Source organism: Filicampus tigris, chromosome 8 (genome assembly GCF_054856515.1).
Source record: "Filicampus tigris isolate MCC_2025a chromosome 8, RoL_Ftig_1.0, whole genome shotgun sequence".
NCBI lineage: Eukaryota > Metazoa > Chordata > Actinopteri > Syngnathiformes > Syngnathidae > Filicampus > Filicampus tigris.
In genome coordinates, this window is record NC_141224.1 from 3,705,217 (window position 1) to 3,716,892 (window position 11,676).

General features: G+C 46.5%; 1 protein-coding gene across 1 annotated transcript; it reads left to right on the forward strand.

Moving 5' to 3' along the window:
• Positions 1-347: 347 nt before the first annotated feature.
• Positions 348-5,912, forward strand: LOC147143056 (gamma-aminobutyric acid type B receptor subunit 2-like). The gene is given in 16 exon segments (XM_086037786.1): positions 348-789; positions 1,338-1,475; positions 1,575-1,739; positions 2,135-2,236; positions 2,593-2,667; positions 2,745-2,930; positions 3,045-3,284; positions 3,346-3,406; positions 3,513-3,593; positions 3,669-3,931; positions 4,494-4,754; positions 4,756-4,884; positions 5,013-5,231; positions 5,299-5,397; positions 5,486-5,610; positions 5,721-5,912. Coding segments are annotated over 16 exon segments (2,532 nt in total). The 5' UTR covers positions 348-528; the 3' UTR covers positions 5,848-5,912.
• Positions 5,913-11,676: the final 5,764 nt, after the last annotated feature.

Sequence of the window (11,676 nt, forward strand, 5' to 3'; positions counted from 1 at the left end):
GTCAACATGCTTATGCTGCTAACCAGTTCCAGGTAAACATGCTAATGTCGACATTCTAATTTAGCTAAGCGGTTCCCACCGAACATGTAAATGTTGGCATGCTAATGCAGCTAACTGGGTCCATGTCAACTTGCAAATTTAAACGTGGTAAATACTGCTAAGCGGTTGCCATCCAGCATGCTAATGTTGTTTCTTAACTCATATTCCACAAACACAATATTAATCAGAATGTTGTGTTTCAACTAGTGGGCCTGCATAGAACATATTCTTAAAAAAATAGGTTTGGGTTGACTTCCGCTTCAACACATCAACAAAGTACAGAGTAAGACTGTTTCACAGGTAATACAAGAAAAAAAGAAAAAAATCTGCTTTTACAGGAATAGCAAATCTTTTTCAAAATGTCCAGTGAAGAGGCCCAGGTGGTAGTGTGAGGCGTTGCCACGGTGACGGCACTGATCCGCATCCTGATCCTTTGATCCTCTGTTGAAGTCGTCGAGCCAGCAGGGAGGACGCGCTCACTCGCCCGGGATGCCGCTCCATCGGCGGCTCCTTCGGGCCCTCGGGGTCCTGGTTGTCCTGTGCGGCGCGCCGGCAAACTCGGTGCCGCCTCCGGCGATCACCCGTCACCCGCTTCCCGTCCTGTGGATGCTTCCAGAGCCTTCCGGAGGGGGCGGGGCCAACGCCAGTGCCGGCCTGAAGCTGGCCGTCCGCATGGCTCTCGAGGACCTTGAGAGACAAGCGGCGCCCCTTGGGGATTACGGCATGCAACTGCACGTCATACACGCACAGGTTGGGGGCGCCATCCGTGTCATCATGTGGCGGTGATTGTTGACCGTGCATGTTGGCTGTGGTCATGATTGTTGACTGCGCGTGGCTCTTGTGATTGTTGACCATGCCTGTTCATGTGTTGACATGACTGTTGACCACACGTGTCCACATGAACATTGCTACCGTATGTGTTCACGTGATGGTTGACCATGCATGTTCTTGAGTTTTGGCCACCGGTGATCGTGTGATGGTTGACCTTGTATGTTCACGTTGATGTGATTGCTAACCATGTGCGTTCGTGTGTTACGATGATTCTTGGCCACACGTGATCACATGAATATTGGCATGACGATGTGTGTCAACATGATCATCGACTGCCTGTGTTCACATGTGAACATATGTTCACTAGATTGTTGATCATATGTGTTTCTGTTGATGCGATTGTTGACTACGCATGTTTGTGTGCTAACATAAATGTCGACCTGACCATACGCGTTCATACGTTGACATCATTGTGGTCAACGTGTCAGCATTTGATGGCCGGCGTCTTTTGTTTACCTTTGTTTTAGTGCGATCTGTCATCGTCCCTCAAATCGCTCTTCGACGCAATGTGGGCGGGGCCAAAGTACCTGCTCCTGCTCGGAGGGGCGTGTCCTTCGGTGGCGGCACGGCTAGCTGGCGCTCTGCCGGCTCTCCGGATGGTTCAGGTCCTTTTTTTTTGTTTGTTGTCCGGGTCGGGCGCGTGACGGCCGGCCGGAGGAGCTGCGGAGTCGTCGTCGCGTCTCAGCGTGTCACTTCCCGTCCAGGTGTCTTACGGCGACGAGGCGTCCCGGCTGTCCGGCGGGAAACGGTACGGGAACGTGTTCAGCGTGGCGCCATCGGGTCGAACCGTCAATCTGGCGGCCGTCAAGCTGCTGCGACGCTACGCCTGGACGCGCGTGGGCCTGTTGGCCGGAGAGTCGTCCTCGGAGGTAAGTGGCGCCCCGGTGTGGCGGGATGGTGCGAGAACGCCCAGGTCAGGCTACCCGCCATCGCTCGGCTAGAACCGATGTCGTGCCTGTACTTGTTTCTGAGCGTGAGCTAAGTAAGACCTCATATTTTGCTTCGTTCTTTTTTGCACTTGTGTGCAAATGTTTTGTGTTTTTACCGGAGATTGTTGATTGTCCTCCCGCACCTGCCTGTTACAGGCAAAGAATTCGAGCTACGCATTGGCGTGCTACACGCCGCAGTTCGGTTTTTGCCCATTGTCACAATTATCGTCAAATATGTCAAATGTATTTCGAAACAGATTTCGCAATTCTCTTCACAAAATGCGCAGAGGCCCAAAGTGTCCCGCTGACGCGGCCTTTGACCTGTTCTCGCTTAGATGACCGAGGACCTGAGGAGTCGCATGGCGACGGCCGACGTCCGTCCGGTTTCCGTGACGACGCTCCCGGACCACGACTGCGGCGGCCTCGCGGACATGAAGGTGCGCCTTCGGCAAAACGGCACGTTTGTTCATCGAGCACTTGGGAGCCGGCAAATAAATCACAGCCACACGTGCGGACTGTCCGACCGACCGCTCTGTGGAAAAAAATGGAATTGTAGCAAAGTGTGACATGAAGCGTTTGGCCCGACGCCAGCGATAAGCAACGTTGCTCATCGTCATGTTACGCCAACGGACGACAAGTTCCGTCCTGTACCTCGACTCCATGATGTGTTGTCGTTTTGTAAGCGAAGGCGGCGCTCTAAAGTTAGGACAACAACACCGCCACGTTCCCGTTAGGCCACGTACGTGTTTACCATATGTTACGTGACATCATCAAGTTCCAAGCCATTCCACAGGAACGCGATGTGCGCGCCGTCATCATCGTCCTCACACAAGCCGATGAAGGTTCCCTCGCCCCCGTCTTCTGCTGCGTAAGTTGACCGTGATGATGACGTGATGATGACATGATCACCGGCGCTTGTCAGCGGCGTGTCGACGGCGTGTTCAGGCCTCCAGGCTGAAGATGTTTGGCGCCCGCCATCAGTGGATCGTGGCGGGAGGAGAGCCAAGATGGAGGTCAAGGTTTCAGGCTCCCGGCTGCACGTCCGACGACATCACGGCGGCGGCCGACGGCGCCATCTGGCTGCCCGTCATGCGTGTGAGCCGCTCGGACGCGCCGGGAGTTTCCGGACGGGTCGGTTGCCAGTCAAATCGGAAAATTGATGTCGGCTGATATCGGGGACGATTGTCCTCTCTGTTGCCGGGTTAAACAAATCCTAAAAGGCCGCCGTCGCGCACGTGTTCACAGACTCCAGAAGATTTCGAGCGGGCGTACCTGCGGGAGGTCCGACGCCGGCCGGGGGTCCGGGCCAGCCCCCGCCGCGCCTTGGCCTACGACGCCGTGTGGGCGGCGGCCAAAGCTCTGAGTGACCTGACGGAGGCGCTCAAGCGGCGGCAAAAATTCAGCAGAAATGCCAAGGTCAGCGAGGGGGAAGAGACCCGCGCCCTGAGGGACGCCCTCGCGCGCACCCGCTTTGAAGGCGTCACGGTGAGGAGATGGGGGAGGGGCGGGTCATGTGACTGTGATGACATCATCATCTCTTTCTCAGGGGACCGTTTCCTTTCAACACGGCCGACGAAGCTCCGCCGTCCACGTCATTCAGACTCAAGGTGCGCGTGCGGTGGATCGTGTCGACATGCGTGTTCACACGTTGACGTGATTTTCAACATGCGCGCTAGCATGACGTGACTGTCGAGCGTACGCGTTTGCCGTCAGGCTCGGCCGGCGTGTTGGTGGGCCAGCTGGACACGAAGACGCACGAGCTGCGAGTGTCCGAGCGTCTTCTCAAGTTCAAAGGTGACCAACGCGGCCAGCGGCGGCGGCGGCCTCGCGTCCGCGCCTTGACGACGAGCGTTTCTCCGGCTTGTGCAGGTTCTTCGGCGCCCAAAGACGGCCCGGAAGAGCGCGTGGAGCGGCGCCGCGTCAGCCTCCTGGTCTACGGCGGCCTGTCGGCGGCCGCGGCGGCGACGGCCGCCATCTCGTGCGCGGTGGCCGGCGTGCGGCGCTCGGCGGCGCGTGCCCGGGAAACGCCGCGGATGATGCTAACGGCCGTCTTCCTCTCGGCCGCCTCCGTGATGGCCGCCGGCCCCGATGACGACGTTCTGGCCCCGGAGACGACGCGCGCGCTCTGCTCGGTCTGTGCAGCTTTCGCATCTTTGACATGGTTGACGACGTTTAGCATGTTTCTGACGTCTTTGAAATGTTTGCCATGTCGTGTTTGATATCTTGAACATGTTTGCCATCTTTGACGTGTTTGACGTGATTGAGAACGTTTGACAGCTTTCATGTTTAACGGATGTTTGACATTTTTTTGCGTGTTTGGCCTCTTTGATACTTCTGACAACTTGAAGCTTCTTTGACCTTTGACCTTTGTCATTGTTGACGTCTTTTTTCTTTTTTGTTTGTGAGATTTTGTTCAATCTTGTCATTGTCATGTGTTTGTTGTTATTTGCGTGTTGTCCTTGTTGTTTGTCGGTGTGTTTGCCTGAGTTTATTGTCTGTTTTGTGTGTTTTGTTTTTTGCCGAGGTGTCAAATGCAGGTTCAGAAAGTTTTCCACAGGTGCACCGGGAGCTTGTTTACGTACCACTTGAGTAGAAGCACGAAACACGAAGCACCTGCGGCTCAATCTAACCTGTGGCACTTTTCACTTTCCGGACCTGCTTTTGACACTTTTGTTCGTTTGTTTTTGTTTGCAGCTGCGCGCGTGTCTGCTGGTGGCGTCTCACAGTCTGGCGTCGACGTGGTTCTTGGCCCAGACGTGGCGCCGTTTGTCGGCCGGCGCCGAGGTTCCGTCCGCCTTCCGCCTGGCCTTGGTCTTGACCTCGGCGGACGCGCTCCTCCTCTCGGCCTGGCAGGCGCTGGCGCCTCTCGGCCGGGTCGAAATGCGACATGGGCCGCAGGTCGGTACTTTTGTTTGCTCGGCGCGGCCTCGCGTCAAAGCGCCTCAAAATGTCGGTCGGCCGGCCCCTTTTTCAGAGCGTCTCGGCCCGCCCGGACGTCGTCACGTGGACCGCGTCCCAACGCTGCAGCGGCAACGATATGGATGCCTGGACCGCTGCCATCTACGCGTACAAAGCGCCGCTCATGGTGCAGCCGCACGCACGCACGCGGTCCTCATATACATATACAGTACTATACACACATACGTGTACGCACGCATATGCATATTTACACACGGGTGAAAAACCGCAGTCAGTGAGTTGTGCGCGTCGCAGGCGTGCGGCTGTTTGCTGTCCTGGCTGCTGCCCGGCGACAATGGCGGCGCGCGTGCGTGGTGGACCCGCGTGGGCGCCGCCTGCGTGTGGTGGGCGAGCACGTGGGCGGCCACGGCGCAGCCCCTGCTTTCCCGCAATCCTTCGCTGGACTTCTGCGCGCTCAACATCCCGCTGCTCGCCTGCGACATCGTCGTCGTCGCCGTCGCGTTCCGAGGCCGGGTGAGCGCCACAAAAGGTTTGCCGTCCGTTTTCATGCGAATCGTTCCATCGACGGATTTGTCCGCAGCTCGTCGACTCGGGCGCCGACGTTGGCCGGCCGGCGGCGGCGGAGGGGGGCGGGGCCCGGGAGAAACTTCACCGGCAGCTGCAGCTTCAAAGTATTGAGGTGAGGTAGCAAAGATGGATGGCGGCGTTGTGGTGGACAAACAGGAAGTGACGTGTGTTTGCATGCGTGTGCGTGCGCGCTGGGTCAGCTGGATGCGCAAATCCACACGCTAAGCACACAGCTGTGTGACGAGGGGCGAGCGGAGCGGCGGACAGGAAGTAGCGGCGCGACATCACGCAACATGACCGACAGAGACGTCAACTCGCCTGAGCTGTGAGCGCACGCGCGCACATACTTCCTCTCGCAGCGCACATGTCACACGTCGTCACGTCACCCTCAGCGGGACTTCACTTGCTGTCGCTTTCTGTGTTTTGCGCGCTCAGCGTGCGTCGGCGCATGTCGCTGCAGCTGCCCATCCTCCATCTTTCCTACCTTCCCGCCATCGGTGGCGTCAGCGCCAGTGACTCCGCCCACTTCGCCAGCTGGGACGCCGCGCTCACCGACGCTTAACGGCTGACCGGCGGACGGACATCGCATGTGCGGTTTTTTTGCTGTTGTTTTTTTTTTTTTACCAGGTCCCCAAATATTTCTTATTTGTTGTTTCATATTTTGTACTATTTAATCAGTTATTGAATGATTCCATGATTGATGATGTTTTACTCTCTAATAAATAATGAAATGTTTTTACAAGTTAAAGTTTACATTTGTTGCTCTTTCTTTGTAAACATTTTTTTGATGATTCTAAAAATTCTATTTGATGAATTATTCAATATCATTTCAAATCATGGTTAGGGTTTTAAAGTAGGATTTCAAATTATGATTAGGATTTCAAAGTACAGTTTTAAACTTGTTAGGGTTTCAATGTAAGGTTTTAAACAAGGGTTATGGTTTCAAAGTAGGGTTTTAAATTAGGGTTAGGGTTCCGAAGTACGCTTTCAAACTAGGGGTAGGGTTAGGGTTAGGGTTTTAAAATGGGGTTAGGGTTTCAAAGTAGTGTTTCAAATTATGGTTAGGGTTTCAAAGTAGGGTTTCAAACTAGGGTTAGGGTTTCAAAGTAGGGTTTCAAATTTAAATTAGGGTTAGGGTTAGGGTTTCAAAGTAGGGTTTCAAATTATGGTTAGGGTTTCAAAGTAGGATTTTAAACTTGTTAGGGTTTCAAAGAAGGGTTTCAAAAAAGGGTTATGGTTTTAAAGTAAGGTTTTAAATTAGGGTTAGGGTTAGGGTTTATAATGGGGTTAGGGTTTCAAAGTAGGGTTTCAAAAAAGGGTTATGGTTTTAAAGTAGGATTTTAAATTAGGGTTAGGGTTATGGTTTTATAATGGGGTTAGGGTTTCAAAGTAGGGTTTCAAATTATGGTTAGGGTTTCAAAGTAGGATTTTAAACTTATTAGGGTTTCAAAGTAGGGTTTCAAAAAAGGGTTATGGTTTTGAAGTAGGGTTTTAAATTAGGGTTAGGGTTTAGGGTTTAGGGTTAGGGTTTTACAATGGGTTAGGGTTTCAAAGTAGGGTTTCAAATTACGGTCAGGGTTTCAAAGTAGGGTTTCAAATTATGATCAGGTTTTCAAAGTGGGGTTTCAAATTATGATTAGGATTTCAAAGTAGGGTTTTAAATTAGTGTTAGGGTTCCAAAGTAGGGTTTTAAATTAGGGTTAGGGTTTCAAAGTACGCTTTCAAACTAGGGTTAGGGTTAGGGTTAGGGTTAGGGTTTCAAAGTAGGATTTTAAACTTGTTAGGGTTTCAAAGAAGGGTTTCAAAAAAGGGTTATGGTTTTAAAGTAAGGTTTTAAATTAGGGTTAGGGTTAGGGTTTATAATGGGGTTAGGGTTTCAAAGTAGGGTTTCAAAAAAGGGTTATGGTTTTAAAGTAGGGTTTTAAATTAGGGTTAAGGTTATGGTTTTATAATGGGGTTAGGGTTTCAAAGTAGGGTTTCAAATTATGGTTAGGGTTTCAAAGTAGGATTTTAAACTTATTAGGGTTTCAAAGTAGGGTTTCAAAAAAGGGTTATGGTTTTGAAGTAGGGTTTTAAATTAGGGTTAGGGTTTAGGGTTTAGGGTTAGGGTTTTACAATGGGTTAGGGTTTCAAAGTAGGGTTTCAAATTACGGTCAGGGTTTCAAAGTAGGGTTTCAAATTATGATCAGGTTTTCAAAGTGGGGTTTCAAATTATGATTAGGATTTCAAAGTAGGGTTTTAAATTAGTGTTAGGGTTCCAAAGTAGGGTTTTAAATTAGGGTTAGGGTTTCAAAGTACGCTTTCAAACTAGGGTTAGGGTTAGGGTTAGGGTTTTAAAATAGGGTTAGGGTTTCAAAGTAGTGTTTCAAATTATGGTTAGGGTTTCAAAGTAGGGTTTCAAACTAGGGTTAGGGTTTCAAAGGAGGGTTTTAAAATGGGGTTAGGGATTTAAAGTAGGGTTTTAAACTAGGGTTAGGGTTTCAAAGTAGGGTTTCAAACTAGGGTTAGGGTTTCAAAGTTGGGTTTTAAAATGGGGTTAGGGATTTAAAGTAGGGTTTTAAATTAGGGTTAGGGTTTCAAAGTAGGGTTACAAATTATGGTTAGGGTTTCAAAGTAGGATTTTAAACTTGTTAGGGTTTCAAAGTAGGGTTTCAAAAACGGGTTAGCATTCCAAAGTAGGGTTTTAAATTAGGGTTAGGGTTTCAAAGTAGGGTTTCAAATTATGATTAGGATTTCAAAGTAGGGTTTTAAATTAGGGTTAGGGTTCCAAAGTAGGGTTTTAAATTAGGGTTAGGGTTCCGAAGTACGCTTTCAAACTAGGGTTAGGGTGAGGGTTAGGGTTAGGGTTAGGGTTTTAAAATGGGGTTAGGGTTTCAAAGTAGTGTTTCAAATTATGGTTAGGGTTTCAAAATGGGGTTTCAAACTAGGGTTAGGGTTTCAAAGTAGGGTTTTAAAATAGGGTTAGGGATTTAAAGTAGGGTTTTAAATTAGGGTTAGGGTTTGATTTCGTTTTTTCTAAGTGGGGTTAGGGTTTCAAAGTAGGGTTTCAAATTATGGTTCGGGTTTCAAAGTAGGGTTACAAATTATGGTTAGGGTTTCAAAGTAGGATTTTAAACTTGTTAGGGTTTCAAAGTAGGATTTCAAAAAAGGGTTATGGTTTTAAATTAGGGTTAGGGTTAGGGGTTAGGGCTAGGGTTAGGGTTAGGGTTTATAATGGGGTTAGGGTTTCAAAGTAGGGTTTCAAATTATGGTTAGGGTTTCAAAGTAGGATTTTAAAGTTGTTAGGGTTTAAAAAGGGCTATGGTTTTAAAGTAGGGTTTTAAATTAGGGTTAGGGTTAGGAGTTAGGGTTAGGGTTAGGGTTTTATAATGGGGTTAGGGTTTCAAAGTAGGGTTTCAAATTACGGTCAGGGTTTCAAAGTAGGGTTTCAAATTAGGGTTAGGGTTCCAAAGTAGGGTTTTAAATTAGGGTTAGGGTTCCAAAGTACGCTTTCAAACTAGGGTTAGGGTTAGGGTTTTAAAATGGGGTTAGGGTTTCAAAGTAGTGTTTCAAATTATGGTTAGGGTTTCAAAGTAGGGTTTCAAACTAGGGTTAGGGTTTCAAAGTAGGGTTTTAAAATGGGGTTAGGGATTTAAAGTAGGGTTTTAAACTAGAATCAGGGTTTACTTTCGGGTTTTCTAAGTAGGGTTAGGGTTTCAAAGTAGGGTTTGAAATTATGGTTAGGATTTCAAAGTAGGGTTTCAAATTATGGTTAGGGTTTGGGTTAGGGTTAGGGGGTTAGGGTTAGGGTTTTATAATGGGGTTAGGGTTTCAAAGTAGGGTTTCAAATTATGGTTAGGGTTTCAAAGTAGGGTTTCAAATTATGATTATGATTTCAAAGTAGAGTTTTAAATTAGGGTTAGGGTACCAAAGTAGGGTTCAAATTAGGGTTAGGGTTTGATTTCGTTTTTTCTAAGTGGGGTTAGGGTTTCAAAGTAGGGTTTCAAATTATGGTTCGGGTTTCAAAGTAGGGTTTCAAAAAAGGGTTATGGTTTTAAAGTAAGGTTTTAAATTAGGGTTAGGGTTAGGGTTAGGGGTTAGGGCTAGGGTTAGGGTTATATAATGGGGTTAGGGTTTCAAAGTAGGGTTTCAAATTATGGTTAGGGTTTCAAAGTAGGATTTTAAAGTTGTTAGGGTTTCAAAGTAGGGTTTCAAAAAAGGGCTATGGTTTTAAAGTAGGGTTTTAAATTAGGGTTAGGGTTAGGGGCTAGGGTTAGGGTTAGGGTTTTATAATGGGGTTAGGGTTTCAAAGTAGGGTTTCAAATTACGGTCAGGGTTTCAAAGTAGGGTTTCAAATTATGATTAGGATTTCAAAGTAGGGTTTTAAATTAGGGTTAGGGTTCCAAAGTAGGGTTTTGAATTAGGGTTAGGGTTCCGAAGTACGCTTTCAAACTAGGGGTAGGGTTAGGGTTTTAAAATGGGGTTAGGGTTTCAAAGTAGTGTTTTAAAAAAGGGATATGGTTCAAAGTAGGGTTTTAAACTAGGGTTAGGGTTTCAAAGTAGGGCTTTAAAATGGGGTTAGGGTTTTAAAGTAGGGTTTTAAACTAGAATTAGGGTTTAATTTCGTTTTTTCTAAGTAGGGTTAGGGTTTCAAAGTAGGGTTTCAAATTACGGTTGGGGTTTTAAAGCAGGGTTTCAAACTATGATTAGGATTTCAAAGTAGGATTTTAAACTTGTTCGGGTTTCAATGTAGGGTTTTAAACAAGGGTTATGGTTTCAAAGTAGGGTTTTAAATTAGGGTTAGGGTTGCGAAGTATGCTTTCAAACTAGGGTTTGGGTTAGGGTTAGGGGTAAGGGTTAGGGTTCGGGTTTTAAAATGGGGTTAGGGTTTCAAAGTAGGGTTTCAAATTACAGTTAGGTTTTCAAAGTAGGGTTTCAAATTATGATCAGGGTTTCAAAATGGGGTTTCAAATTATGATTCGGATCTCAAAGTAGGGTTTTAAATTAGAGTTAGGGTTCCAAAGTAGGGTTTTAAACTCGGGTTTGTGTTTCAAAGTACAGTTTCAAACTAGGGCTAGGATTTCAAAGTAGGGTTTTAAAATGGGGTTAGGGTTTCAAAGTAGGGTTTTAAACTAGGGTTAGAGTTTAATGTCAGTTTTTCCGAGTAGGGTTAGGGTTTCAAAGTAGGGTTTCAAATATTGGTTAGGGTTTCAAAGTAGGGTTTAGAATTACTATTAGGATTTCAAAGTAGGGTTTTGAACTTGTTAGGGTTTCAAAGTAGGGTTTTAAACAAGGGTTATGGTTTCAAAGTAGGGTTTCAAATTACAGTTAGGGTTTAAAAGTAGGGTTTCAAATTATGGTTAGGGTTTCAAAGTAGGGTTTCAAATTATGATCAGGGTTTCGAATTATGATTAGGATTTCAAAGTAGGGTTTTAAATTAGGGTTAGGGTCCCAAAGTAGGGTTTTAAACTTGTGTTTATGTTTCAAAGTACGGTTTCAAACTGGGGTTAGGGTTTCAAAGTAGGGTTTTAAAATGGAGTTAGGGTTTGAAAATAGGGTTTTAAACTAGGGTTAGAGTTTAATGTCAGTTTTTCCGAGTAGGGTTAGGGTTTCAAAGTAGGGTTTCAAATATTGGTTAGGGTTTCAAAGTAGGGTTTAGAATTACTATTAGGATTTCAAAGTAGGGTTTTGAACTTGTTAGGGTTTCAAAGTAGGGTTTTAAACAAGGGTTATGGTTTCAAAGTAGGGTTTCAAATTACAGTTAGGGTTTAAAAGTAGGGTTTCAAATTATGGTTAGGGTTTCAAAGTAGGGTTTCAAATTATGATCAGGGTTTCGAATTATGATTAGGATTTCAAAGTAGGGTTTTAAATTAGGGTTAGGGTCCCAAAGTAGGGTTTTAAACTTGTGTTTATGTTTCAAAGTACGGTTTCAAACTGGGGTTAGGGTTTCAAAGTAGGGTTTTAAAATGGAGTTAGGGTTTGAAAATATGGTTTTAAACTAGGGTTAGGGTTTAATGTCAGTTTTTCCGAGTAGGGTTAGGGTTTCAAAGTAGGGTTTCAAATATTGGTTAGGGTTTCAAAGTAGGGTTTAGAATTACTATTAGGATTTCAAAGTAGGGTTTTGAACTTGTTAGGGTTTCAAAGTAGGGTTTTAAACAAGGGATATGGTTTCAAAGTAGGGTTTTAAATTAGGGTTAGGGTTCCAAAGTAGGGTTTTAAACTTGAGTTAACATTTCAAAGTAGTTAGGGTTTCAAAGTAGGGTTTCATACCAGGGTTAGGGTTTCAGAGTATGGTTTTAAAATAAGGTTAGGGTTTCAAAGAAGGGTTTTAATATGGGGTTAGGGTTTCAAAGTAGGGTTTCATACCAGGGTTAGGGTTTAAAAGCATGGTTTTAAAATAAGGTTAGGGTTT